General features: G+C 40.3%; 2 protein-coding genes across 3 annotated transcripts in view; one reads left to right on the top strand and one right to left on the bottom strand.

Annotated features, from left to right (window-relative positions):
• The first annotated feature begins 1,725 nt into the window (after positions 1–1,725).
• ZXDC (ZXD family zinc finger C) lies at positions 1,726–17,722 on the top strand. 2 transcript variants are annotated; one of them, XM_032209528.1, is made up of 10 exons: positions 1,728–3,089; positions 5,156–5,308; positions 6,445–6,523; positions 6,802–6,932; positions 7,710–7,880; positions 9,539–10,224; positions 11,309–11,393; positions 13,454–13,608; positions 15,627–15,728; positions 16,062–17,722. In XM_032209528.1, the coding sequence occupies exons 1-10, from the start codon at positions 1,928–1,930 to the stop codon at positions 16,146–16,148; spliced, it is 2,811 nt and encodes a 936-aa protein (XP_032065419.1). In that variant the 5' UTR covers positions 1,728–1,927; the 3' UTR covers positions 16,149–17,722. The 2 variants fall into 2 exon arrangements, 1 of the variants encoding a protein (XP_032065419.1); XR_004254682.1 differs by lacking the exons at positions 15,627–15,728; positions 16,062–17,722 and adding an exon at positions 12,953–13,091 and having other exon boundaries at positions 1,726–3,089; positions 13,454–13,530.
• Positions 17,659–27,893, bottom strand: part of CFAP100 (cilia and flagella associated protein 100) — a 24,763-nt gene continuing 14,528 nt past the window's right edge. Inside the window, exons 10-16 of the mRNA XM_032209529.1 lie at positions 26,652–26,853; positions 25,331–25,397; positions 24,491–24,642; positions 22,008–22,143; positions 21,213–21,415; positions 20,137–20,230; positions 17,659–19,093 (exon numbers count right to left, since the gene is read on the bottom strand). Of these exons, the coding sequence (XP_032065420.1) occupies positions 18,980–19,093; positions 20,137–20,230; positions 21,213–21,415; positions 22,008–22,143; positions 24,491–24,642; positions 25,331–25,397; positions 26,652–26,853 (968 nt within the window). The 3' untranslated portion in view covers positions 17,659–18,979. The remainder of the gene's footprint in view (positions 19,094–20,136; positions 20,231–21,212; positions 21,416–22,007; positions 22,144–24,490; positions 24,643–25,330; positions 25,398–26,651; positions 26,854–27,893) is intronic.

Here is a 27,893-nt window from a genome sequence, read left to right as displayed (position 1 = left end):
ACAACTTTAAAGATATAACTAAAAAAGCAGCTTTCAATATATACAATGCATGGCATCTTCTTTCTTAGAAGATACATTAATAGTTCTCTTCATATGCAATACCAGAGAATACTGACCTATTGACTTATTAGATTTATATGCCACCAATCTCACTTTCCATTACAATTGCGAAGACCTGAGTTTAAGGATGGCTGCCCATGGCTGCCCACCCGTTTCAGGATTGTTCCTTCTGGAACCAGATTTCATTGCCACTTCCTTCACTTGCTCAATCATCCAGCTTGCTGTTTTTCCCATGCTTCTGTATTTTGAACTGTGTGCCCCACACTGAACGGTTTACATCTGAATGCAGTGTAAAATAGATAAGCAAATAAGTTTAGCTCATACATCCCAGCAGCCCGTATTTCAATCTCTACCCAACATTACACTCATTGTTTCCTTGTCTAATTATTCTTCTCCAACTTTTTAGCCTTTCCAGTTTTACTGTCCTTCTCAATATGTTAAATTGGACAGGTAAACTGAAGAATTCACATCATGTTTGGAAACCACTCTGCTAACTGCTACAGGGAGGTAAATCCTCTCTCCTGGCTTCCCCACTTCTCCTACAGCTGTTACTCTTTATTTCTGGTGGTTTTTTTTAGAGAGTTCACCTCCCTAAAGGGACCTATCAGACATTACTAAACAAAACATACACCAAAAACTATGTTACAGAAAAAAACAAACATACATTAGCATTAAGTTTAAAACAGCCCAGCACTATTAAAATATTTACTGTACTTCAGAATAAAAGGCATGATTCTGACACACAGGTAGCTGCTTTGTTGGAGGCAAAGCAAACACCAGCAAGCACAAATCTTTTGGAAAATCATAACTGGCTTGGAAACATTAATTTCAAACGTACAGGGAGGGTGCATTAAGGCTGTGATGAAGGAAATTCACTTTATACGAAATTAAATTTAGGAAGGTATTTTTAGATGGAAGTTTTAGTAATAATGAAACATCCGAGGGCAAGGGACCAAGAACGCTGAACTCTCCGACATTATTTCGCAGTCCCAGCGGGTTGACCTACCAGGCGAAGATCTGATGAGAGCTCCACTGTCCTGGCGGAAGTGGAACGAAGGGGAAACACTATTTACACAAATCAAAGTTTTATTTACGAGGCCTATTGTTAGCAGTGTTAGAGATATACAGTATTGAGCGGGTGCCCAGTGAATCTAACAAAAGTTACCTGTTAATTATTGCTCTAATAGCTTAATGATTATGATCTCCTGCTTGACGTGGGGTTGGGCTAGATGACCTACGAGATCCCTTCCAACTCTGTTAATCTATCTACGGCAGTGGTTCCCACACCCCACAGGTGGGCAATTCGAACCTTGTTTAAACGAAGTTAATGGCCTTTTAGGCTTCCTCCTCATGAGTAGAGTTCACTTTTTGAATAAAGTAAGAATTGCCGGTATATGTCACGGGAGGGAGGCATCAGGATTTTAGAGATGCTTAGGTGGGGCATGGCTAAGGTGACCAGATTTTCAGATTGGTAAAGAGGGACACCTTTGACCCGGGGGGGGGGGCTTGATTAAAAATTTTATATTTGTAAATTGTAGTTATGTTGAAATAAAAAAAATACAATACTATTTTTGCGTTGTATGAAAAAAATTTTGTTGCTCCGTATAAAATTTTTAATCAAGCCCCCCCACCCTCCGGGTCAAAGGTGTCCCTCTTTACCAATCTGAAAATCTGGTCACCTTATCCTCCTCCCCACTTCTGAGCTATACTCTCCGGTTTCACGCCAGAACTGCACCACTTCCTGGTTTTACAGTCGGCCGCGCAGGATCGACTCCTCTCCTGTACTCCGCGCTCCGGGTTTCTCCGATCGCTCGGGCGGCTCCGCCCCGCGGCTCCGGTTTCAGCCGCTGCTACAGGGACCCCCAAGATGGAAACGCAGGGGCTGCCTGCCGCCGCGGAGGCGGCCCAGCCCGAGCCCGCCACCCAACAACAACATGGCGCCGGTGCGGAGGACGGGGCTGCCCCCTCAGGGCCTGTTCGCCGGCCTCCTCAGCCTCGTGACTCCGCGGCGGCGGCGGGGGCCTGGGGCCTGGACGTGACATTCCCGGTGCTGCTGCTCCTCGAAGGGAAGCTGCCGGAGACGCCGCAGCCGCGTCAGCAGTTGCCGCCGCCGCCGCCTCTTCCTCCGCCGCCGCCGCCGGGACCTGCTAACTCGGGCGGCGCCTCATCCCCGCCAGCCGGAGGCCCCGGGCAGCCGCCGGAAAGTGACGCTTTGCTGCTGGTGCTTAACTTGGTGCGGGGCGGAGGCTCCTCTCAGGATTCCCCGCCGGCGCAGCGGCCGCGGGAGGGCAAACCCGGCGGCGAGGCGGGCGGAGAAAGCCAGGCTTCGGCGCCGCTCTCGGAGGGCGGCGGGCCGCAAGAGGAGAGTGGCGGCGGCGGAAGCCAGGGGAATTCCTCCTTCTCGGGCACGCTGACCATCAACAACCAGAGCCTGCTGGTCCGCTTCGAAAATGGGACGCTCAGCTTCGGAGGGCCCGCGCCAGCCACCCCGCCGCCCGCTCCGGCTCAGCCGAGCGACGACGCCCAGCCCCCGGCTGCACTTTCGCGGGCTCCGGCGTCGTATCCTCCTCGGCCGGACTCCCACCGCGCCGACACCTTTTCCCGCAAGCAGCTCCTACGGCTGCATCAGCTGTCGGCGCGCGGCGGGAGCCCAACCGGCGCCCCGCAGGAGGGCGGAGAGGCAGTGGCAGCCGCCGGAGGTTTGGCTGTCTCGGCTGCCGCAGGCCGGGTGGCGCGTCCCTTTAGCTGCCCGATCCCCGGCTGCTCCTGGGCTTTCGCCACGGCCTACAAACTGCGGCGCCACCTGCATTCCCACGACAAGCTGCGGCCCTTCGCCTGCTCCGCGCCGGGTTGCACGAAGCGCTTCACCACCATCTACAACCTCCGGGCGCACGGCAGGGCTCACGAGGAAGAGTCGAGGCTGAAGTGCGAGGCTTGCGGGCAACGCTTCCCCAGTGCCGCCCGGCTCGGGGCGCATCAGCGGCGGAGCCACCTGGAGCCAGACCGGCCTTACCGCTGCGAATATCCAGGTAATCTGGTGGACCCGGACCCGGTTGGTTTGGGCAAACTGGCCGCGTGTGGCATTTGTGTCGTGAACTGGGGGAAAGGGGGCTATTTTAAATCTAGTTACTTAAAAATCTTTGTATTCCGGTTAATATCGAAAATATAAATATTCATTGATACTTCTTCATTGTAAAATAGCAAATCAGGATCGTTGCAGATTTCAATGCAGTAATATAATTAATATATAAAATTCACATTCTATTATTTAATTTTTTTTAAAGAATTGAAAATAAAAAGAGAGGTAAAAAAATCCCTCTAAGTGTTAGATCCATAGTTGAGTGCAGGAAGTCCTTGGGTTATGCCTGCAGTTTAGACCATTGCTAAACCATGCCATGTGACTGCATTGGTTAGTGACAGCAGTTCTGGTTGTCATTGTAACAGAAGGGCCCACAAGTGCTTAAGCAGGAAGGGATGGGAACCCCAACACAGGAGTGTAGAGAGGGTGCACAGGTGTCATGTTAAATTGGGAGGGTCTGTGGGAGGGCCAGTGGAGGCATAGGAGGGGTTACAGAGACTTTGGCCAGAGAGTGCTGTGGGCAGGCATGCACTAAAGTTTGAGGTGCTGCGGAGTATAAGATCCCTGGATTTTTGGATTTCATAACATGCCCCTCAAGGAAAAAAGGCATCTTGCATATTGAAAGGTCACAAATGTTGATCACATAAGATGGCTTGCTGCAATGTCATAATCGCAAGCCAGACACTTCAGCACTTGAATTGTGATCACATGACTGCGAGAAGACTGCAGTGGCTGGAGCTTTGAGAATTGGTCATGTCACTATACATTTGCATGGTCACTGAAGAAAAAGATGTATGCTGAGGACTACCTGTACAAAGTAAAAAAAAATACTTTGTAATCAGGGGTGGGTTCTGGCAGCTGCTATTGCCGGTTTGCTTGAGGTCATGCACACAGTACTATAAAAATGCTTCTGTGCATGCACAGAAGCCCAAAAAACAAGATGGCGCCTATGGTGCTACCAGGAAAACTGGTTCAGGGGTGTGGCAGGCCTGGGTTCCTGGCCTAGGAATCCACCACTGCCTGTAATTCACATCAAAGTATTATATGATAATAGCTTCAGCCTCAAACTAATTACCCAATACTAAAATCTCCATTGTATTACTTTGTGTGAATTTTGTATGTTTATATGTTGAACACGTTATCATAAAATAATACCCATGAATGTTTCTGTGACCTTTGGTATGAACTGATACCTTTCTGAATTTTTAGAGGGGCTGACAGACGTGCAATCCTATGCGTGTTCACATGGAAAAGAATCCCTTTTTCAGTACAATTTTAAATAAAATATACTCTGTTTAAAATAATTACATGATTTATTACAGAAATTTTTTAAAAAGCTTTGTGTACTATCATAGCTGAATTCATAATAAAGTACCATTAGGGAAAAAGTCAGTTTTGTGAAATGTGTATGCCTGTTCTGATTGTAAGTGGGAATATTTAGAAATATATTACCTCTCTACACACTTACAACAATTTTTCTTATTTGAACTTAGATCTCCTTAACCTCAATCCAATATAGCTCCCATTGTGGAACGCTGATTTTAAGATGGCATGTGAATTTATTATTCTTTGGAATTTTTGTGGCAAATCTAATTTCTAGTTTAATGTTATATAGGTTGTCAGGAGGAACATTTAATAGGAAAGCATCCTTTTCCATTGAAGTCCACTGAGAATGCTGGATTTCAGATTCCAATATTTCTAGATACCTTGATGGCCATATTGTGGTAGAATGGAAGTCAAATAGTAGATTCTTATGTTGTAACTTAGGTGTGTAGAATGGAATATATCTGCTAGTATTCTATTTTCAAAAGCCATTAGCTGGAAGAAGATGTAGCAATTGAACATGAAAACATTCCTCTATTGGCTTTTAGCAGCATATGGTGCCTGGCAATAATCTGCTTTTGAAAATTGTGTTTTTATTTATTTGTAACATAGTGTTTTGAGCTATCAAAGCTGCTTATTTTGTTTGTTTCTGCTTTCCTGCAGAACATGGTTAACTCTTTCTTTTTTCTCCAGGCTGTGAGAGGACCTTCATAACAGTGAGTGCATTATTTTCTCATAATCGAGTCCACTTCAGGGAACAAGAATTGTTTTCCTGCTCCTTCCCAGGCTGTAACAAGCAATATGACAAAGCTTGCCGGCTGAAAATCCACATGAGAAGTCACACAGGTGTGAACTAGGATACTGTTAAAAGTTTGCATTTGGTTGACTTAAAGAACAATTATGTTGATTGAATGGATGCTATCCTTAAGAACTGATAATATGTTTATAGGCAAGGATTTAATTGTTATCTTGTAAAGAATTTGATTAATAAAATCATCAATGTACCGTGTTTTCCCCAAAATAAGACAGGGTCTTATTTTCTTTTGTCCCACGAAATATGGCCTTGGGCTTATTATAGGGGGAGGGCTTATTGTTTTGGGGTTGCCGGTCAGCTGCTCCCTTGCGAGTGGGCTCCCGAAGAACCAGGCACAGCCAAGGCACATGGTGGCTGCTGGAAGACATTCTGTGCGGCAGCTGGCCCACAACCATAGAGCGCACTCCTAGAGTGGCCGCTGCTAGAAGACTCGGCAGCCGAGTTTTGGAGTTGAAGCTGGAAAAGAAGTTATACTCAGAGTGTGGCAGCGGCGGCAGCTGGGGCCAGGGCATGGTGAGGCTGGGGGGCATGCTTGCTGGGGACGAAACAAGCACTTGCGCAACCCCCCTTTCCAGCAGGGCAGAGCTCCATGCACTGACTTAGGGGGTATCCCTAATGTGCCGAGCTGCGGGAGCTGGGGAGCGGGCAGAGAGCCATGTGGCTTGGCGCCTTAGGGATACCCCCTAGGTCAGTGAATGGCACTCTGCCTGGCTGGAGAGGGGGTTTGCCGGGCGGCTGCTCATGAGTGTGGTCACCTCATGGCTGCTTCGCCCCTGAGGCTGTGCCCGGCTCTTTGGGAGCCCGCTCACAAGGGAGCAGCCGCCCGGCAACCCCCCTCTGGCCAGGCAGAATGCCACTCCCCAACCTAGCGGTATCCCGAAGGGGCCAAGCAACATGAGTGCTTTTCCACTCCCGCGGTGCCTTCGGGATGCCGCTAGGTCAGTGAGCGGAAGGGAGGTTGTCCGGGGGCTTATTTTCAGGGGTGGGCTTATATTTTTGGCCACGCGAAAAATGTGGCAAGGCATTAGTTTCAGGACAGGTTGTATTTTCGGGGAAACGGTAGAGAAGCTAATGAATATAAATGCTAATATTAGGATTTTTTGAAAATGAATGTGCTAGTTTTTGTATTCACTATTTTTGTATGCCTCCCCCCCCCCCCCCGACCCAGGAGAAAGACCTTTCATTTGTGACTTTGAAGGCTGTGGCTGGTCCTTCACCAGTATGTCTAAGCTATTAAGACATAAAAGGTAAATATTTCAACTGATTATATTGAAAATCATTGCCATACACATACAAAATTTTAAAGAACCTGAAGTTTAAGTTAGAGAAGCTATAAGTTCAGTAATTGAAAATGAACTTGAATAAACAAATTAAACTTTGTTTAAGTTGAATGGAAGCAGTCTGCTTAGCTAAAACATTTTTGGAGTCAAGTCTAATAATAGGGCTTACAAACTTATCAGACTTTAATCTTTTGATCTTATGTATGAAGTGCTTGATGTTAACATCAATGTAATTACTCTTGTAGGAAACATGAAGATGACAGGAGATTCACATGCTCTGTAGAAGGTTGTGGAAAATCTTTTACAAGAGCAGAACATTTGAAAGGCCATAGTATAACTCATCTTGGTACAAAACCATTTGAATGCCCTGTGGAAGGTATTACTCAAACACTTGATTCTATTTCTTCATAGGTTAATGATATGTATACATTATATAGACAGAAGGTTTGCTACTGAATCCCATGACAGGGAAGAAAATACTTTCAAATTACAACATAATTGTGAAGAAGGAGCTAAATAAATGTTTCTTCCAAAAGCATGCTGTTCCCTTAAAATTATTTAATTTCAATACTTCTTTTTTATTTTTAGGGATTATAGAAATCCACAATTTAAAATAAAATAAAAGTAGAGTGGGTGTAGGATGGAGATTTAAATTATGTATTATATTTAAAGCTTCTACTGCCTTGATAAATGCAACCATAGTTGAATAGTGTAGTTGTTTTAGTTAATTTGGCTCTGAATTGCATGCAGGGTTCTCACAAGATTTTGAAGCTGGTGTCACACAGCTTTTATTCTAAGATTTGTAAGATCACTTTCAAAGATGGTCAGTATAGCTATTGCTGTTAGTAGAGCTCTTTGCTTAGCTCTGTCCTTCTTACTCCTCTCTAAGGATGTGACAGTATATACAGTACATGCAACCAATTCAAACTGGCTTTTTCGCCTTAGCAGTTTCTTAGCTTTGTAACCTGTCTGAGGCTTTATAAATCATTGAAAATTGAAAAAGAAAAGATTTGGGGAATCAAAACACTGAGGCCTAGGAGTAAGGGATTGTGAGAAATTGTGCTGCCTGCAATCTCATAGGAAACTTTTTAAATAGGGTTTAAATCTATAAGTATATATTATATTCATATGATCCAGTTGTTGTATATTTCAGGTTGTTGTGCAAAGTTCTCAGCACGCAGTAGTCTGTATATTCACTCCAAAAAACACCTTCAGGATGTGGACTCATTGAAGATGCGTTGCCCCGTATCCAGTTGTAGCAAATTATTCAATTCAAAGCATAGTATGAAAACACATATGGTCAAGCAACACAACTTTAGTGCAGGTATGATGTGCGACCTTAGAAGACTTGAGTTATCTGTGGATTTAAATAATGTATAGAATGTGTAATATCTAAAGATCTTGCAAAAAAAAAAAGATTATTTCATTCAAAAGCTAATTACTTGGGTCCATATAACTGTTTTGTTATTTTGTAGATACTTGATATATGTACAAACATTAAAAACAATGTTTACTATTGATTTTTACAGAAAGCATATAATAAAATGAATGATTTTGAGCTATAAGACATTTTATATCAACATAGTTTTGATTATTTGCTGAATGTAATAAGTAATGGAAACTAGAATGCTTAGCAGATTGTTCAGAATTACACAAGAATGAGTGAGTGATGGAGGGGAATGGAAGGATTTATATTCCTTGCAGATGTCTGCAAGGAATATAAATCCTTCCATTCCTCCTATCCTGTCAGAGCTGAAGAAGATTCTTGGATGAGAAGCGAAATGTCTTCAAAGAAAAACAAGAAAGTCCAGTTGCCTCTTGAAAAAGCATCTTTGGGCAAAGGTGATTATGCCACTTTATTCAATGGGAGCAAGCAGTGGGTATATTAGGAGAAACACAAAAATTGAATGCAAAATAAATGGGTCACTTAAGTGTCAGCAGTGAAACAATCATTTGGGGGGGGTATTGCTCAAAGGTTTTCTCAGTTGATACTGCTACAAATACCTTCTTTATTATTGAAAATGTCTTCTGAATAATTCATGTAGAAATTCTAGTATCCAATGTGACTTGCTTTTCTATTTGGTTCAGCAAAGATTAGCAAGCTGAGAATGATAAAAACACTGTTGCGTTTTGCCCTAAATTCTGTCTGTCTTACATAATAGCAAAATGCACATGCAGGAGGGGTGGGGCTTGTGCCATAATGCTGCAAAGATCTGCCCTTTTATATGTAGTGAGATATCATAACACTCATACTTAAGGATAGAGCTTACACCCTTCACATCTTCTATAAATATTGCTGGCACTTACTGCTAGCTGTGTGAAAGTCACACGTAGCACCATCCATTTTGTTAGGCATGCACAGCATATTATTGAGGTCTGAATATGTGCTAGCAAGAAGTAGAGATTATCTGAAATCCTAACAAAATTACATTACTATGGCGTAGTAGTATTGAGTTCTAGCACTGTAGGTAGTCCTCAACTGAAAAAAGTGACTTATGACCATTTTTCACACTTAATGACTGTTGCAGCATCTCCCATGGTCACATGATTTACACGTGGATTCTTGACAACTGACTCACATTTATGAAAGTTGCAGTGTGCCAGAGTAATGTGATCTCCTTTTGCAACCTTCTAACAAGCAAAGTCAGTGGGAAAACCAGATTCACTTAACCGTATTACAAATTTAAGAACTGCAATGATTCACTTAACAAACATGATGAGAAAAGTCATAAAATAGGTCAAAACTCAATTAACAACATAAATTTTGGGCTCAATTGTGATTGGAAGCTGAGGACTACCTGTACTGTTTTTTTTCCAAATCTAATAAGGCTAATATTGGCTGTTTTGATTGGAAAAGGGAAGGTACAGATTCTTGGACTGAAGATATGTAGCCAAATTGGAGAGAGAGAAAGGAAGCAAGATTTGTATGATATTTATCATACTAACTAGGTAATCTTATAAACATGTTTTGTTTTATTTCAGATCTATTAAATCAGATGGAAACCATTGGTTCCCTCACACCTAGCAATGAACTTGCCAATTCAGGACAAAGTGACCTCAGCAATGTAGATCTAGTGTCCCTTTTTTCTAGTGTATCTGGGAACTCCTCTGGAATTTCAGCTGATATGGCTCTAATAAACTCCGGAATTCTTACTATAGATGTCGCTTCAGTAGGTTCCACGCTTGGAGGCAGTCTGTCTGTCAACAGCAATTCCCTTGCTCAGACAGTTGACCCACTGATTTTGGTGGCCAGTAGTGACATTCCACACAGCCTGGATAGCTCTCTTTTATTGGGAACCACCACCACCGTTTTACAGCAAAGCACTTTAAATTTGGATGAAGTACAGACGGTGAATGCAGAAGCCTTAGGCTCATTAGCATCTTTGTCAGCAAGAAGTTCCAGTCAAGACTTGCATGGTTTGACTTCTAGCAATAACTTGTCAGTAGACACGACCACTTTATCCCCTTCCAGCAGCCTTGGTGGAAACAATACAGCTGAATTATTAGCTCCAAATAAAGCAGAGCAAACTTTGCTTCCTAGCCTGGACGTTGTGGAGCAACAAGAAGACAGCAAAGTGGTCACTCAGTATGTGTTCTCCAATCCTTCAGGAAGTTACAGTGCACAAAAAGAAACTGATCTAAGCACGGTGACTGGCAGCTCTATTCCGGTATGCAATAACTCTTAAGTAACTAATTTTTATTAGTATATTGGTTTTGAGGATATTGTCATTGTGTGTCATTCTCTACCAGATCAAAAAAGTTTATGGAATGTCTGTCCCGAGTGAAGTCACCATACATTTTGTATAATGTAAGTGGCATAAATTGTTTCTGCCTGTGAAAGGGATTCAATACTGTTAACATGTTGTGCGTCATATTAAGTGAAAGAGGATAGTCTTTTTCATAGCAGGCGCTTAGAACCAAAGTTTAGTTTTATTTGTTACTTCCTTCTCAAACCATTGTGAATATTTAAAACTCTAGGTAGTGCTTTGGGACCGAGTGACAAAAAAGTATACTGTATTCCACACTTTCAGAAAAAGACATTTTCTCCCTCATACTATTGAAATATGTCTTTGGCTGCATGACTTATTAAAATACATGCTGGCATATTACAGGACTGCATTCAAAGATAGCTTGTGCAGTAGAATGTCTTTTTTTTCTGCAGCCCCCTCAGAAAAATAATCTGTTCTGCAGGGTTTTATATCAGCAGATTTTGGTGTTTTACAAAAGGAAAGGAAATTTATTTTGTCTATGAACTTAACCATAGATGGGGCGTTGCAGTGGGTCAGTGGTTAATATGCTGGGCTTGTCAGCTGGAAAGCCAACAACCTGAGTTTGAAACACCAACTTCATGCAACAGATGAGTGCCCATCTTCGCCTAGCTCCTACCCACCTATCAGTTCAAAAGCATGCAAAAGCAAGTAGATAAATAGGTACCACTTTGGTAGGGAAGAAACAGTGCTCTGCGACATCATGCTGGCCACATGACTGCGGAAATAGTGACAGTGCTGGATCAACTGCCTTGAAACGAAGATGAGCACCGCCCTGTAGTCAGCAACATCTAGCAGAGTAAAATAAGCAGGGACTCCTTTCCTATGGGACTTAACCAGAAAGATCCTACACAGAATTCAATATAAACAAAGAAGCTGTTAGGGATTAATACATGTTATTAGGGGAAAATGGAATTCATAATGAAAAGCTGCATATCTAACTACTTGGATTTAGTGATGTGAACAACCACTTTTATCTCATCAGGAGAGTGGTGGGTCTGCAAGAACAGATTATCGAGCTATTCAGCTTGCCAAAAAAAGAAAACAAAAGGGAAGTGGGAATGATGTAGGTGAGTATTATTTCAGTACAGTATGTTGTGTATACATCAAACTGGATCTAAGGATATTATCATTACATTTAGAACCCTAAGTTGAATAGAGAGTGAGTTTGCTGTAGTGGTGCAGGCATCAGGCTAAAAACCAGGAGACCATAAGTTCTAGTTCTGCCTTACACACAAAGCTAGCTGCCAGTCATTCTTTCTCAGCCCTAAAAAGAGGCAAATAGCAAATCACTTCCAAAAGATCTTGCCAAGAAAACTGCAGGAAATTATCCAGGCTGCTGCTAGGACTCAAACCCCCCCTCCGCCCCCTGGCCAGATTAAATAGTGTGGCCATTATAACTTAAATTTTGCAATATGATCTAAATCTGCATTTATTAAAAAATATCAAACCTTCAGGTGCTGACAGCTACCCCAATTTTGACGCCCCTATTGGAACATTTAAGTTGGCTGTACAGACATTTTTTAATTTTGTGAGATACATTTCATCTGCAGCATATAAATGTATACTAGAGCCCTGAAATTAAATGAAGCAACTCTTGATTAGCATACATTACCTATAGGCACCAAGTACCCACCAGACCTCTGAAAAGTACCGTTGAACGCATCCATGCACAACAAACCACTTGCTGAAATACATATTGAACCACTATTTACAGGGTGATTTTTTGGGTTGAGAGTGCTGTAGGCTACAGTATTTAGAATTCTTGCTCAGAACAATTCATATTCTCTCTCCCTCTATAATTTTGTCAAGAGTTTTTATGTAATTAAAAGAAAAGACAAGAGAAAAAGTATATAAAATAGAAAAAAAGGATAAAAACAGTACAGACGAGCAAAGGAAAAAGAAAGTTAAAGAGCCACTTCCAGTCGTCTTTATGGCAATTACAAGGGAGCTGAGGATAATACTTGATTACCTGCACAGTCCTATGGATGCTCTGGCAGCTACTTGAGTAGGGACGTGGCCAGAGCCTTGTATAGGATTGTGCCCATTAGAACTGTCTTGGCCTGTTGCTCCCTGTGGTTCAGAGAAGACTTGAAGGAGCTGAAAAGGAGCTTCAGCTTGGCGCCTTGCTGGTATTCTGTCATCAGTTGGGGAAGAGGGGGAAACATATGGGAAATAAATCTGTATTATGGGAAATAGGGAGGGGGGATTGACAGTTGAGGAAGAGCAGAGTGGTTTGGAAGCTGGTTTGCGCTGGCACACTGCCATCTTCAAGGCCATTTGCACTGAGTATGGAATTTCACCAGCCCAAACACCTGAAAACATCATGGTGTGCTGGATTGGCTACTACTGGGCCCACCCTTGTAGACAGTTTTCATCCAATCTTCCACCTTCCCTTTTTAAGGAAGGTGGTTTAGAAGATGGTGGAGTTTCAATTCCAGAGGATGTTGGTTGAAATTGATTATCTGGCCCTTTTTAGTCAGGTTTCAGGTCTTGATACAGAACAGAAATAGCACTGTTTGTATTTTTAGATTAGGTAATTTTTATAATTCTTCCTTTCCATGGCTAGTGAATATATAAGAGTATGTATAATCTTTCCTCCTATTCTGAAAGACCTGTCAACTCTTAGGAATAATTTTTTAGAAGATGAAAGTAACAATGGAATCAGTGGTGGGCTGCTGCTGGTTGAACCGGTAGTTGTGACCTCCCAGGCACAATCCCATCTTATATCGCTGTGTTTTTGACGCACACATGTGCGGAAGGCGCATGTAAGTGAATTGCTGTGTTTTTTAATGCTGCACGCATGGGCAGAAGGCGCATGAGAGCGAATTGCCATGTGTTTTGATGCTGCATGCATGTCCGCACACTCACTTTTCCGGTGATGCAGTATGTGATGCCCACCTTTGCATGGATTGAATAGGTGTGGAAATTGCCCTTTCTCTTTTTGTGAACAATTTGTATGCAGCCTCAACTATTAATACGCTTAATAATAGTGCTTAAATAATCTGCTCCATACAGGGTAAGAACATATCTTCCATTCAAAGTTGCTCAGATAAGTATTTTCAGATATGTAATGAAACTTACTTCAGAATGCAGCTTTATATTTACAAATGCCACCTCTTTATTTCAGGCACAACTGATTCTGCTATAAGAAAAAGCAAAAATGATAAAGTTAACTGTTTTAGTCATGGAAATCGGTTATGCAACAGTATTTTGCCTAATGGAAATCTAACAGTAAGAGATTCTTCGGCTGGCACACAGTTTGTTCAAATTCAATTGCTTCAGGTAACAATTGGCAATTTAACTTACAGAAAATAATCTTTTTTTCCCAAGAACATGTAATTGTGATTTGTGATACAATATGTTGGTGGAGATAGCTAGATAGAGCAAGTATGTTATGATTTGGGGCAGCAAACCCAAATTCTGCTTAGAAAATAATTGCAAAGTTTAAATTTCCAATGATATTTCTTAATCACATGTCTAAAATCTTGGTTTTTTAATCACATGATCAGTATTGCCTTCCCTTTGCTTCATAAATAAATATTTGCAATTATTTCTTTGAAGAATGCTGGTAATAAATAACAGAAATGTAAAAAGATATATTTGACAGTTGATAAAATCAGGGAAAGAGGGGGAAATGAATTCAAGTGCAATTTTGTGCTCCTCAACTAAGTGGCTATTTCTCTACCTGTGAAAAGAGAGATGTGCTACTAAAAATTTCCCTGGTACCCTGCTGCAGCAATAAAGGTGCTACTGGTAGATGGAATGTTAGAACCATGAACCAAGACATATTTCATGTCAGTTTAGAAATTTTGAGATTCAGTATTGACATTATAGGAGCCAGCAAACTTAAATGGACTGGAATGAGTCACTTCACATTAGAGAAGAATTTTCTATTCAGAGAAGAAAAATCATAGATGAAATTGAGCACTGGCATTGCTAATACATGATTGTCAAAGGGTTCAAAGTTCCCAAACAGTAGAATGATACAAATTCAAAACCAAACCAAGCCAAACAATATCACAATGATCTTAGTCTTCAGTTGCAGAGGAACCTATGAGGAACTTGTAGTGCCTTATTAGCATGACATCATATAGATCAGAGGTCAGCAACCCGTGCCTCTGGAGCCACATGTGGCTCTTTCATCCTGCTGCTGGGGCTCCCTGTCGCCAGTCAGTTCCACAATTGATAGGGCTTTCAGTTAGGACAGGTAGAGGAAAAAGGATGCCACTCTAGGAGAAGACTATAGTGGGGGAACTGGACTTCCAGTCGGCTCCGGAACTGAATGGAGGGCTTCTGTTTAGGACCTTTGTGACTCTTTGAGGATTTAAAGTTGCCGACCCCTGATATAGATTATAGGAACTGCCTAGAAAGCAAAAGTTGAAATTAAGATAACATTTGGAATATGGTTGGTCCTTGCTTAACAACTGCTGTGTTTAGTGATGTTCGAAGTTACAAAAGCACTGAAGAAATAACTTTATGAGAGGTCAACACGGAGAGTTGACACTTGCATATATGACCAACATCCCCCGGAAGTTCAGGTTGCTTCACAAACAGCTTTTGAGAAGCATAATCAATGGAGAAGCCAATAGTAAAATCACAAGTCACAGTCACATGATTTTTTGCTTAACAACCGTGTCACTTAGTGACAGAGTTACTGGTCTCAATTGTGACTATTAAGTGAGGATTACTTGCAATGGAAAAAAAATGTTATAGAGGGAGCATTTCTTGGAACAACTCTTATTTTGCCACAATATGAACAACCCCGAGAGATGGTTTGGTTGTGAGAGAGTAACTGGCCCAAAGTTACCCAGCTGGTATTCATGCCTAAGGCAGGCCTAGAACTGTGGTTTGTAGGCCATCACTTTAATCATCACAGTTACACCAAACTGGTTCTCCAGTTTCTTTTTTCTTCTGGCAATCTTAGCTATGACACCATGATGGACAACATTAAAATCAAGTTGGTTATATGCTTATTCTGCAAACAAAAATGGAATGGTCGTCTTTTAGCAAAATATTTAACACTGAAAATGTATGTCTTCTGAAAGAAGTTGATGGCAATATAATTTATTGATTAATGTGTGTGTATTAAGTCAGTGTTGATATAAATTGAGTTGCAAAAGTGAAAGTGTGGGGGCTCCTAATTGAAGTTATTAAAGTGTTTTGTTACTGTAAGTATGTATATGTTAACTGCTTCTAAGCACATCCACATGTTTGTAAAGAATGACCAGTTGGTGGTTGGAATGGGTCATGGGAGAATACTGTTTGTAGTTAGAAACTCATGTTGACTCCTTTGTTGCTAGGATGATTCTCCAGGAGAAGGAGATCTACCCTTCCAGCTCAGTTCTCAATCTTCCTCTTCACACTCTCAGTTGACAGTAGATTTACCTGTTCATATTCTTCAGGTACAAAATTTTTCAGTTTCAAAATTGGATAAAATGCAGCTTCAGCTGATTTCATTATAATAAAATTAACCACTACTTTAAGTTTACAATAAGGTTCCTTCTGTATTTGGTTGTGCCTTTTAAATTTGGTAGGTTAAGGTAAAGGAGAAAATAGAAACATGTTGCAGGCTTTTTAGTGAGTTTTTTTACCTGTTGAGAAATATGGATAGTTTATTCCTATAAACAAAGTCAATAGATTTTGAAGACTGCAGTGTTTGTATAATCTAAAGAGTATAATTAATCAATTGCAAATTGTGAAACTCTGAACCTTTCTTAACATCTTGCTTTAAACAGGAGCCACACAATTCTGCCGAAGAAGATGCCAATTCTGATAATTCCCAGTTTACAGGAAGCACCATTAATCTACAAGACCTGGAATGATTGTGTTGGAGACAGAAGCATTAGAACATTCAGACACAGAAGCATCCTGAGAAATAAGAGTCTGTTCCTGCTTTTAAAGGAAAAAGTGAACAATGGAAGCATGGTCACCAGTGCTGGGATACTTGATGGTTATCGTGCAACAAAAATCTTGTTCAGTACATTTTATTTGATAAGGCAATTGGAGATCTTGGTATGTTCTGTCTTAGAGTCAGGAAAAGGTACATATGGCAGAATTAAGAGTCCTGCATTAGAGTGCAATGGTGATATCCCACAGTGATTTTAAGAATAATTAAGAATTAATAATGATTCTCCAAATAGTAGATAACAATTAAGCTTAGCACTTTTTTTCTTGAAATGAATCCCTAATTAAATTTGGAGTTAAAATGAAGGAATAAGCAGGAAGACCAATTTATTTTTGCAAACTGACATTTTAAAGAGATAAGAGCATTAGAATAGTACCATACTCAGGGATAGTAAAGATTGAATTAGTAGAGCAATATGAGTTCTTGCTCTTGCTATCTCTAATTTAGCATTTTACACTGAACTTGAGAAAACTGCCTAGTACATGTTATTTCTTATCACTTTGGTTATGTTTACAGTAATATAAAACAGTATTGCCAATTTGTACATATCCACTTTTATTACATATACCTATCATGGTGCATTTTTGGTCAAAAATAGGTTTTGCTGATGTCAGTAGAATTTACTCCCAAATTAATGTTGAAATGATGGTCTGCTTCAGCCAGATACAGACTATCTGGCTGAAGAAAGAGCTTCCAGCTAGTATCGGTAGTATATAAAAGTAACATCTTGACCAAAATGAAAAATAACATCTTTAAATATATATGTTTTTAAAACACCTATCTTTTATTATAGATAACATAATTAATTCAGGCAGACTTTTAAGAAAAAATACTAAGAAATCAGCTAAGCAGAGAAATGTCAGTGTTTTACAAAAGAATTTAAGTCTGGAACTTAAAAGATTTTATTCATGATATGCCACATGGCATTAAAATTATACATATGTACGACTTAGTTAAAAAGTTGTGTGAGCTTTGTTGTTTTTTATACAAAGATGTCCTACAAAGGAACACTTTGAATTTTTTCTTATTTATTTACAGTTAGAAGAAAATTAAAGGTTAATTCTTTTAAATATATGAGGAGTGAGCAACAAATATCTCTAAATTGACCCTTCCATCACATTCTAAATTTGTATCCTTGGAACTCCTGCTTAAGTAAAAGTAGCCTTGCCTATTACCTCTGCAACATCTCTAGCAGCACTGACAAAGAGGAAGACTGATCAACAGCCTTCTCTGTCCTTAAAATGTTACTGTGCGTCATGTGGGCACCTATGTTTTGGAAGTCAGGAGCCTTAGGAAATATATTTCCTAGAGCTGTTGAAATCTGAAGAGAGGTTCTTGAGGTTGATGTCCCTTCATACTACGTATATACTAGGAAGATATTAATGTCTGGAATGGCTTTGGAAATACTATTTTCTACTGTGTTTAATGAACCATGGATAATTTCTGTCTTGGATTATTCATAATAGATTATTCCAAATTAAGAAGATTTACCCATAAATAGAATTATACTAATTGATGCCTGTGCCTTTTGAACTTCATTTTTAGAAGAATGTAGTTTAGAAGCATTTTATACAGATTACATTAATTCAATTTCATTTGTGGATGTTTTTTAGAAAAAAAAAATCTTGAGTGGGTAATTTTTCATTGACTGTAAAACGTTTACCTATCGTGACCTATTACTATACATTTACATTATCAAAACAAATTGTTTTTGTTTCTGATATAAAACCTCTCGGTGAAAAAGTGAAGAAATTGCTTATTTTTAAACAACTTTTCTTTCTATCACCAAGGTTCAGTTTTAAAGCGAAATGGGGGCATTTTGCCCTAAACAATTGTCACCTCAAAAACTCAGTGGAATAGTTCACACACTTACTGTGATAGTGATCCTCTATAAATTGAAATGCAAGCATATCTGACTGTTATAAAGACACAGGTAGATTTAGATTAAATAGGTGGGCGTTAAGAAGCCTGTTCATTCCTCATACCTTTTCTTTGAGTAAAAAAAAAACTTTCTGTGGTTTCCACAGTAGATGTGGCCTAGATTTTCTTCAAAGCATGTATGGGGCAGATTACTCAATTCTTTTCAACCCAAAGAGGATCCCTAACTTGGTAAGAATGTGAATTGTATCCATTTGTTGTGGTGCTTCTGCTTTACGGAGTCTTACTTATTGAAGAATAAGTAATTGCTTCTGTGGACAGACAAATATGTTCTTTTATGAAGTTTATATACTCAGTTTTAACTCATTGTAAATTCCTAATGGCTTGAGAACAAGCATTAGATTTATTCTGGCAAAGTCCATTGCTGGCAATGGATATTTATAATCACGGAGTTAAAAGGATTAATAAAATTAATTAATGTCCCAGTTTCTTCATTTCAACTTTATTTTTGTTATGTCCATACAATCTACTTAATTACAAAAATGAATCTGATATTGAAAATTGAATTTTTAAAAAAGAAATTTGTATTATCATTGTTATATCTATTTTCCTAGCTGCAAGACTTTAGATTAGTCTGTGATCTTTGATCACTTTGGTAGATATTTTCTATCACTAAGTTAATTTACTGAGCCCCTCCCCCCCCAAAAGATTTTACAACTATGAAAAATTTGAAACATTTTGCTCTACTGTATGTCACTATACTTAGGATAGAGTAGCTTTCTCCCCAAATTTACAGAGTATCTGTTGAAACATTTTCTTGTTAGTTTGTCATTTTCTGTATGCTTCATAATGTCTTGCACCTTTCAACTGCTAAGTAAAGTAATAGAGCAGCTCTTCTTTTTCTTTATCGATCAGCCCCTGATCATGATCTTCTTTCTCCTTGAAAGCGGGAGGCTCAGAACGAAAAATTAATCTTCTGCCAGTCTAAAATATGATCAGAGGGACACTTAAGAACTCTGCACATTTTATACTGAAATAATGTGAATAAATTAATTTTGCACTGAGCGCACATAAGTAAAAGCAGGCGCAACTTCTCCTGACCACCTTTTTTTCCTGAACAGTTTTATTTCTTCCTTCCACAAAGAGGTTTCTCACTATGCTTCTTCCAGCAGGGAATATTCAATACTTTAAAAGTGGCTGAATTAATAATTCAGCTATTCCAATTTTTATTTTCTTCCACTCAGCCATCTCTTTTTTTAAGATTGTCTCCATTTATAGGATTGGTTTTCTTTTAGTCCATTGTGGTCAATCCCAATGATTCAGAACATGAACAACTCAATATTGCCCCCACCAATCTGTGTCTTTATTTTACTGATGAAGGATGGAAGGCTGAGTCAATCTTGAGCTAGTCAGGATTGAACTCTTGGTGGTAAGCCGAGATAGTCTGCAATACTGCATGTGTAGACATGGGCTCTTGGTGTTTTCTGAGCTTCCTTGTTTTCTTGCAGACATTTCATTACCCAAACTAGGTACTTGAGTTTTCCCCAAAATAAGACCTCCCCAAACAATAAGCCCAGTCGGGCTTTTGAGCACGTGCTAAAAATAAGCTCTCCCCCAAAAATAAGGCCTCCCCAAAAATTATTGCAACACAGCAGTAGCCATAAGGTGATCACGCTCGCCACCACCTGCACCTCCAAAATAAAAAGACCTCCCCCCAAATAATGCCAAGTGCTTATTTTGGGGATAAAAAGAAAATAAGACCCTGTCTTATTTTTGGGGAAACACGGTAGTATCGGTGCTAGTGATGATGTTACTTAGTTTGGGTAATGAAACTTCTGCAAGAAAACAAGCGCGCTCAGAGAGCACCAAGGACCCCTCATTTCAACCCTGAGCTACAAATATTATCCTTTATTGGTACTTCATGAACTGGGGTTACAAAAGGCTTTGGATGGAAGAATTGATAAAACAGTCTGAGCTGCTGAAATTACAAAAGGATGCAACAGCAGATGCTCGAGAGATAAACATACCTTCTTCTTAACATCAGCTTGTGCTCTTGCCAGGGCTCGCTGCAGCCTCTCTTCCTGCAATTGTCTCTGCTGCCTGACCTTTTCTTCTCTCATCCTGGCCAAATAAAAGAGCAGGTTAAAAGTTACAATTGCAAGTCACATTTGCCCAAAATTGTCTTAGAGAATTCTACTGATTTGTGTCATATAGAGCATTGGATCCACAAAGAACTTTGCTCTTCACATAAGGCTACATTGAAAGCCCCTTCCAGGATAAAGAACTGGCTCCAAAAGGGTTAAATGCTATCTGATTCATGGTCTCAGGCTCAGCTGATTCTGGGATTGGTATCCCATATTGACAAAATATCTGTAGTATGTACTCTGCAAAATGGAGCTTTTCTGACACTTCATTGTATTACTTCTATCATCAGAACCTTTATTGTAAGTGCTGGTGCAGTTCAAACTCAGTTTCCAGTGTCCTTAAACCCATATGATTGACAGCAAGCAAACGTTGTTGTTTGATAGATGATACTTGTAAGGCAAGATATTTCTATGCATGTAATGTAGGAACACAGGATTCATCCGTGTCCTACTCTTACAGTTCATTTGATAGCAGTAACTAGCACTTAGACTTATATACTGCTTCATAGTGCTTTAAATCCCTATCTCTGGTTTATGGAGTCAGTATATTGCCCCCAACCATCTGGGTCCTCATTTTACCGACCTCAGAAAGATGGAAAGCTGAATCAATCTTGAGTGGTTCAGAATCAAACTCCTGGAGTGAACAGTGAGTTAGCCTGCAGTAATGCATTCTAACCATTGTGCCACCATGGCTCTTGGATGCTCTTGCCATTCTTACAAAGCAGTTTTGATGGCAGCAAAAATCATAGCATCAATAAGATTAACTAGAAGATGCACAGAAGGAGGTGGAGGAGGAATGTAATCATTCTGTTGAAGGCATCATATGAATGCATTCAAGCTGCTAGGTTGGCAGAAGCTGGGACAAGTAACGGCAGCTCACTCGGTTACGCGGTGCTAGGGATTCGAACCGCCGAACTGCTGAACTTTCTGAAAAAGTCTGAATAGGATTTTTATCTTACCTCATCCTTCGCTCTTTCTCTTTGGATTTCTCAGCTTGTTCTATCTTTCCTGGAGACACCCTCTCAAGGCATTCTAGCAAGTCATCTAATTGATGTTCTATAACAGTAAGCATCTGCAAGGTTCCCAAGTTTGCCTCATTCTCTCCAATGCAGCGACGATAGACTTCCAACACCTTTCGGTACAAACTCGCCAACATTTTGTCCTGCAAATTAAGAACCAAGAGTGAACTTTCAGTCCTCAGAAATCTAGATATTGGGATTTAACATCAGCTTTCAATAATATTAATAAATCAAAAGTCCTCCCATCTGAACTGTTTTTAAGAAACCTAGCTGTGACGTGGGCTCTTCATAGCAGGAGAGATCCAAAAAAATTTACAGAAAGAATTTGAACCTCTCCAGATGGGGAGAGCTACAAAAGAAAAGCATTGCGAAACATTGCATGTACATGCACATGCAAATGCTTAGATGAGCTCAGATCTGATCTCCATTTTCTTCTTCAACAAAGTTGTGACTTCAACAGCATGCCACCTAAATCTTCACTGTCTCTCTCTCTCTCTCTCTTTTTTACCTTTTCTTGGGATCTGGGTAAAAAATGTCAGGAAAATCGCATGAGATAGAGATTTCCAGTGTCTTTTTACCCTGTATAAGTTCACAGCACTGTTTCAGACATCAGAATAGAGAATCCAAGTTATTTTGTGGACTGTAGAGCATGTCGTTTGCACCATTCAGTGGCATTGCACGTTCCTTCTGATCTTCTAGTTCAAACTTTATCAACTGACTTGATGTTATACATACCTGAACTTCGGCTTTGTACTCCCCAAAAGAAAAGACACGTGCTTTAAGTTCCAGGTCTGCTGCTGTCTCCTCCTCTTTAACAATGTTGGCTTGCAGAGTGACAGCAAGCATTTTCAGTTGTTCTATTTCACGATCCCTAATTCAGAAAAAAACAAGGTCATTTTTTGGAAGAGTTTGACATGAGTAATTTTATATCATGCAGTTACTTGGAAAGATGAGCTGATTCAATATCTGCTCAATTCTCACTCGGTTAAACCAGTTTTTCAAACATTTTCTTTGGAGCTGTAAGTGAGCAGCTTTCCACTGGCAAGATCATCTTTTTTCAACTCCCAGGTCCTGAATTTTCCAAGCCCCTCTATACAGGTAGTCCTCGAATTATGAATGTAATCGAGCCTCTCCATTCCATTCGTAACCTGAGGATTCGTGGGAGTGAATCTCATACTTGAACAGGATTACTCTCTCCTTTCACCCACGCATTTGCTAATCGAATGCGAAGCTCATTAAGTGCACCTGAGATATTTCAGAGTGGGGAAGGCCATGGGGGGGGGGGCTACTGATGGAACAGGCCATTTGGTCAAGACCACCCAAGGTGTCCCCAATACAATGAAATATTCTTTGCTTTCCCTTCTACCCAATCTGCTGCACCAAGTCACTTACTGTGCGAAGAACTAGCAAGCTGTGTCCTCTCCAGCCTCTCATCCCCATGCGCCCCTCTGCAGATCCATTTTGGCTTGCGCAGTCCTCACCCAGCACGTTGCAGGCAAAAATGGACCTCCGGAGGGGCTCTTCCAGAGCTCCATTTTGGCCTGCAACATGCCTGGTGATGTCTCCAGTCCAGAGGCACAAACAGAGTGTTGGAGGCAGTGTGGGTTGCAGGCGGTACGCCCCGGTACAGGTGTACCGGAGCATGCCCAGAGCACCAGGTACAGTTCCGGTACAGTGGTCCGGAGGGCCCCCGCGCCCGCGCTGCTTACTTGTCCTTTAAAGTCTTCAGCACTTCCGCGCACGCACATGGCGCGTACACCTGCGCGACACTCTGCCAAGCAGCTGGAGCATTGCAGAGGCTTGCGAGGTGTTGCTGGAAGGTAAGACACATGTGTGCACCGCACGCTTTCATGTGGAGGATGCTGGGCCCAGTTGCAACCGTACTGTTTGCAACGGGATCCAGAACCCACCACTGGTTGGAGGAGTGAATCCGCATCTCAGCACCTCCCATTTTGCCCAGCAACATGCCAGGCAAGGCTTGTGCAGGCCTAAAAGGAGCGTCAGATGGGCAGTCCCACTCCTCTGAACCACCATTTTGGCCATCAAAGTGCAGGATGAATGTTGCAGAGATGGTTGTTTATAAGGGCGACCAACTGCCACGCTGCTGCAAGATTCGTAGTTTCGGGACTTGTTCGCAAATGCTAGGGGTTGCTTATCATGTAACCTCAAACATTTGCTCAGGGAATGCTTGTAATCCAGGGATTACCTGTACTATAGGCAAAGTTTTGTGATGTTTTGTCATTCTTCCATTTGCTCCATGTGATTAGTTTTTTGTACATTTCTCTTGACACAATGCTGGCTGGCTCTATGGGGGAACTGGGTGCAACGGTGGAATAGTGGCTGCAGGATACTGCTACTGATATAAAGTGTATAGAAGTTGGCTGGTGTCTTTTTCAGGAGGGAGCACAGTATCTTTGAGGTTACCGAACCAGTTAATACTTGGGAAAAAATTCTGGGTAAACTTAATCCGATCATCTTCTCTACTATTTATTAGATTTTTACCCCACTTTTATTATTTTATAAGTAGCTTAAGGCAGCAAACATACCTAATGCTCCTTCTCCCATTTTTCCCACAACAACTACCCCTTATAATGAGTTGGGTTGAGAGAGTGTGACTGGCTCAAAGTCACCCAGCTGGCTTTCATGCCTAAGGCGGGACTAGAACTTACAGTCTCCTGGTTTCTTGGCCAGCACCTCAACCACCACACCAAACTGGCTCTCTATGCTAAGATGCTCTGTACTAATATTTAAATCATAATAATTACTGCTGACAATGTTTTATTGTGTAAATTAGCGCATGCACATTTTAACTAAAGCTGCTACTCTTAACATTTGGGGCAATCTGAACTATTTAAAATCTTTTAGCTTATGGAAACATGCAAGACTGCATGTATGCAATGCAGCAGCTGGCAGAAATAGATGAATGAAGTCTGGTGTGCCTTGACATCTCCTGATCCTCCACTCTCAAGAGTGGAATGGAAGAAATTGTTTGCAAACCTTACCAATGTCTCTCTCTTTTTGTTTCCCACGCCAGATGCTAATACATCTGGTGCTATAGGAAATATAGGGTAGAACATTTTTTAACAGCAGTGCAGAAAAAACAATACCGTGTTGTTTGAGGGTACAAAAATAATGGCTGAGTTGTTCATGTTTGGAAAGAAACAGAACATCCTTGTGTTGCAAGGGATTATTATGGGCAATCATTTGCAACTGCTTACATTTTATTACGTGTGGTTTCCAAAGTGTGCCGGAGCTCATCCAGGGTTTCCTCTGTCTCCTGAGAATTCTGAATCAGAGACAAGTTCTGTTCTTCCAGCTCTGTGAAAACCTGCAGCAGCTGGTTTGGATCTGTGAAGAATAATTCAGGTACCTGCCAAAGAAAGTATTAACATGAAGGGATCCGCATATTGTTAATTAAATGTACAGGTTGAGATAAAAAGCAATCTTTGTTTATCCTGGATAAGCTTTGCTAATCATTTCTCCACAGTACTGATAAAAGGTTGAATTATACTTAATCTTACTGGCAAGAAAATGGCGAAAGAGAGAAAAACAATTATCTCAACCATGAGATGGGCAGCAGATAAATTTAATAAAAAAAGTAAATAAAATATCTATCATCTCTATTTAGCTACGTATCTATCTAGTTATCATATACCTCTGTCTTATCATCTACAATATTTTTCAGACTACATGATGCACCAAGATTTCGAAGAGGTAAGTAATAAAAAAACATTTTTATCCTCTGGCGCCCAGAAGCACTCTGCAGGCTTCAGCAGGGCTGGGGGAAGGAAAAAGCACATCCCATCCACATCTGATCATCTTGCAGGGTGAGCAACTCATAATCTGTATAGAGCCCAACCACATTTTCCAGTGTCAGGATTGTGCCATCAAAATTCAAGAGGAAAATTGTAATTTTAAATGGTGTGATTGTCCACCTTTTAAGCAACTAAAATTTTTCAACACTGTTTCACCTTAAGAATTTCATCTTTAAAATGTACAATTAATTGCTGAGCTCCATCAGTGGTGCATTTATATGCTAAAAACATTGAATTACTAACCTCATCGTCATCTTCATCAGATAATTCTGGAGTAAATTTTTCTTCTGATGGGGCAATCTGTACACTCCTGTAGAGGTTATTCTTGAGTCAGTTGTTTACAGAGATTATAATGCAATATTTATTTATTAGCTTATCTTGCTGATCCAACATGCATTTTGAACTGGAATTGGAAATGGATTACAAACTACTATTTTCCACTTTGTGGAAAGTTGAAATAGATGAAAAATATTAAACTGATTCAATCATTTATCCTCTTTCTCTGGAACTCTGGGAATTGTAGTTTTTTCTCAGGAAATCTCCACACACTTTTCTAACAGTTTATTTTAAAGATGCCTTTATGCTTTGTTCACCTGAGGACTACCTAGACACAATGAGACAATTTTCTTGCCCGTGTTATGAAAGTAGTCTGCCATTACTTTCCTTTGAGAATTTCCTTCCATTTTCCTATCTCAACAACAACCTGAGTATTCTCTGATGGTCTCTTACCCAAATGTTAACCAGATATACTCCTTTTTAGCTTTTGCAAGATTTGCTAGGTTCAGCTACATGCTACTACTACCTGTTTCCTTTCAGTTAATGGTCAGACTTCCTTCTCTCCCGCATACTTCCATTGTTCCCCCCAGGAAGGGTGACAACATTTCATGGCAAATTTTCAAAATGGAAATATAGAGGGAAGAGAAGGGAAGCCCCATTAGAAAAGAAGAGAACTGTTTGCACAACAGTGGACACATAATTTTGAAGAGTGGAAGTGGAAAGAGAGCATTGAAGATGCAGTCAGTTAGAAATTGATGTAAACTGACATCATCACGGCGTGTGGTGGCTCACGAGGTTAGAACGCTGGGCTGGCAATCGGCATGCCAGCATTCAAGACCCACTGCTGCTGCAGTGAGGATGAGCTCCTGTTACACGCTCCAGCTCCTGCTAACCCAGCAGTTTGAAAGCGGGCAACTACAAGTAAATTAATGGAACCGCAAGTAAACTTCAGGAACCTGAAAGGAGCTCTCAACTTGGCATCTCCCAGACAACGGTAATGTCACCAGCAAATCCTTTCACTCCATGCTTCCAACATGGGGAAAAAATCTTGGCATCATGTAAATTGGCAACATATACAAAGCTTGACTTGCATCTATATGTAGGGTTCCACACATCCTATATCTTTGCATTAATTCTCATTTGAGAGGCCAAAATAAAGGCATAATTTGAAAACTGTGCTACTGTAAGGTAGTGTACTATGATATTTTCCTGTGAGATGCAATATCCAATTTTGGTGGCTTTGATTCTTCTCTGTTTCTCTCCCAGCTCATTTCCCTGACATACTTACGGCTTTCTGCTTTGTTGAGACTTTAGAGTCTGCCTAGAAGATATTCGGCTTAATTTGAAAGAGTCCTTTCTAGCCAAAATTTGGCTCTGCGTTGTAGAAGTGGGAGGTTCTACGTTAGTCGTGTCAAAACTAGAATGTTTTGCTATGCTTATTGTTCGACGTCGGCCCTTTTCTTGAAGTTCTTGAACATCCTTCCCTGAACCTGAATACAGAAAAGCCCATTAATTGTGTCATCCCCATTTGATTGTTACTGTTTAGAGAGGGGAGGGGAGCGGGGAGACTATTATTAGTAAGCCATGACAGAAAGAGGGATAGGTACAATTGTCAGTTCATTTTAATGACTAAAAGTTTGATTCTACATCAGTTTATGAATGCAGCTGAAAGAAAAGAGAACACCTGCCTCTCTATCTACACCTCTGTGAAGATGTCCTCTGAAATATATGTATGTATGTATGTATGTATGTATGTATGTATGTATGTGTATGTATGTGTATATAAATATCTATATACATACACACACATACATATATACATATACATGTATACATACATATACATATACATATACATACACACACACACACATATATATATACATATATATATACACATACATACATACATACATACATCTCTGATGGAATGTAGTAAGTAGGTAGATTTCCACGAGGGAGGGAGCACAATCCAGAGGAGTAAGAGGCAACTCAGCTCAGATATTATGTGTGAGCAAAAGAGGGTCAAGACAGCCCCTCCCTAATAGTTCAAAGAATATATTATAGGTTCAAATAGTACAGTGCTCAGTATGGTACGATTTTGTGAAACAGTAATGAACTCAGCTTGACACATGTCATTCTTGGCTTTGGGCCTGACAAAATTCCTTAATATGTGTTTTTTCGTGAATATTTGGGTTGTGAGCTGAGATATGAAAAGTGTGGATTTTGTCATGAGTATGTGCTCCAGATATAATAATTTTTTTAACGTTAATTGTTAAAAACAATGAAGAACCGAATAACTACATACAATTTTAAAAAATGGAAAAAACCATAGTGCTTAAAGAAAAAAAAACATTGGTAATTAAATGAAGGATTTACAATTATAACATTTGAAATTCATTCTTTTTTAATGTATTAAAATGTATAGAACTAGGTTTATTGTATCATTTTAAGAAATAAGAGTTGCTTGACAGGAAATGGGTGGCATATAAATTTAAGAAATAAATAAAATAAATAATTAAAAATTTCT

Source organism: Thamnophis elegans, chromosome 2 (assembly GCF_009769535.1).
Source record: "Thamnophis elegans isolate rThaEle1 chromosome 2, rThaEle1.pri, whole genome shotgun sequence".
In the NCBI taxonomy this organism is placed as follows: domain Eukaryota; kingdom Metazoa; phylum Chordata; class Lepidosauria; order Squamata; family Colubridae; genus Thamnophis; species Thamnophis elegans.
Note: the sequence above shows the minus strand (reverse complement) of the source record. Positions and strands in the feature narration are given on the sequence as shown.

Bases quoted from the DNA above. Each gene is read 5' to 3' on its own strand.
- ZXDC (XM_032209528.1), top strand. From the start codon at position 1,928: ATGGAAACGCAGGGGCTGCCTGCCGCCGCGGAGGCGGCCCAGCCCGAG. The intron at 3,090-5,155 runs GTAATCTGGTGG...TTTTTTCTCCAG, and splicing joins TTACCGCTGCGAATATCCAG to GCTGTGAGAGGACCTTCATA. The intron at 15,729-16,061 runs GTACAAAATTTT...TGCTTTAAACAG, and splicing joins TACCTGTTCATATTCTTCAG to GAGCCACACAATTCTGCCGA.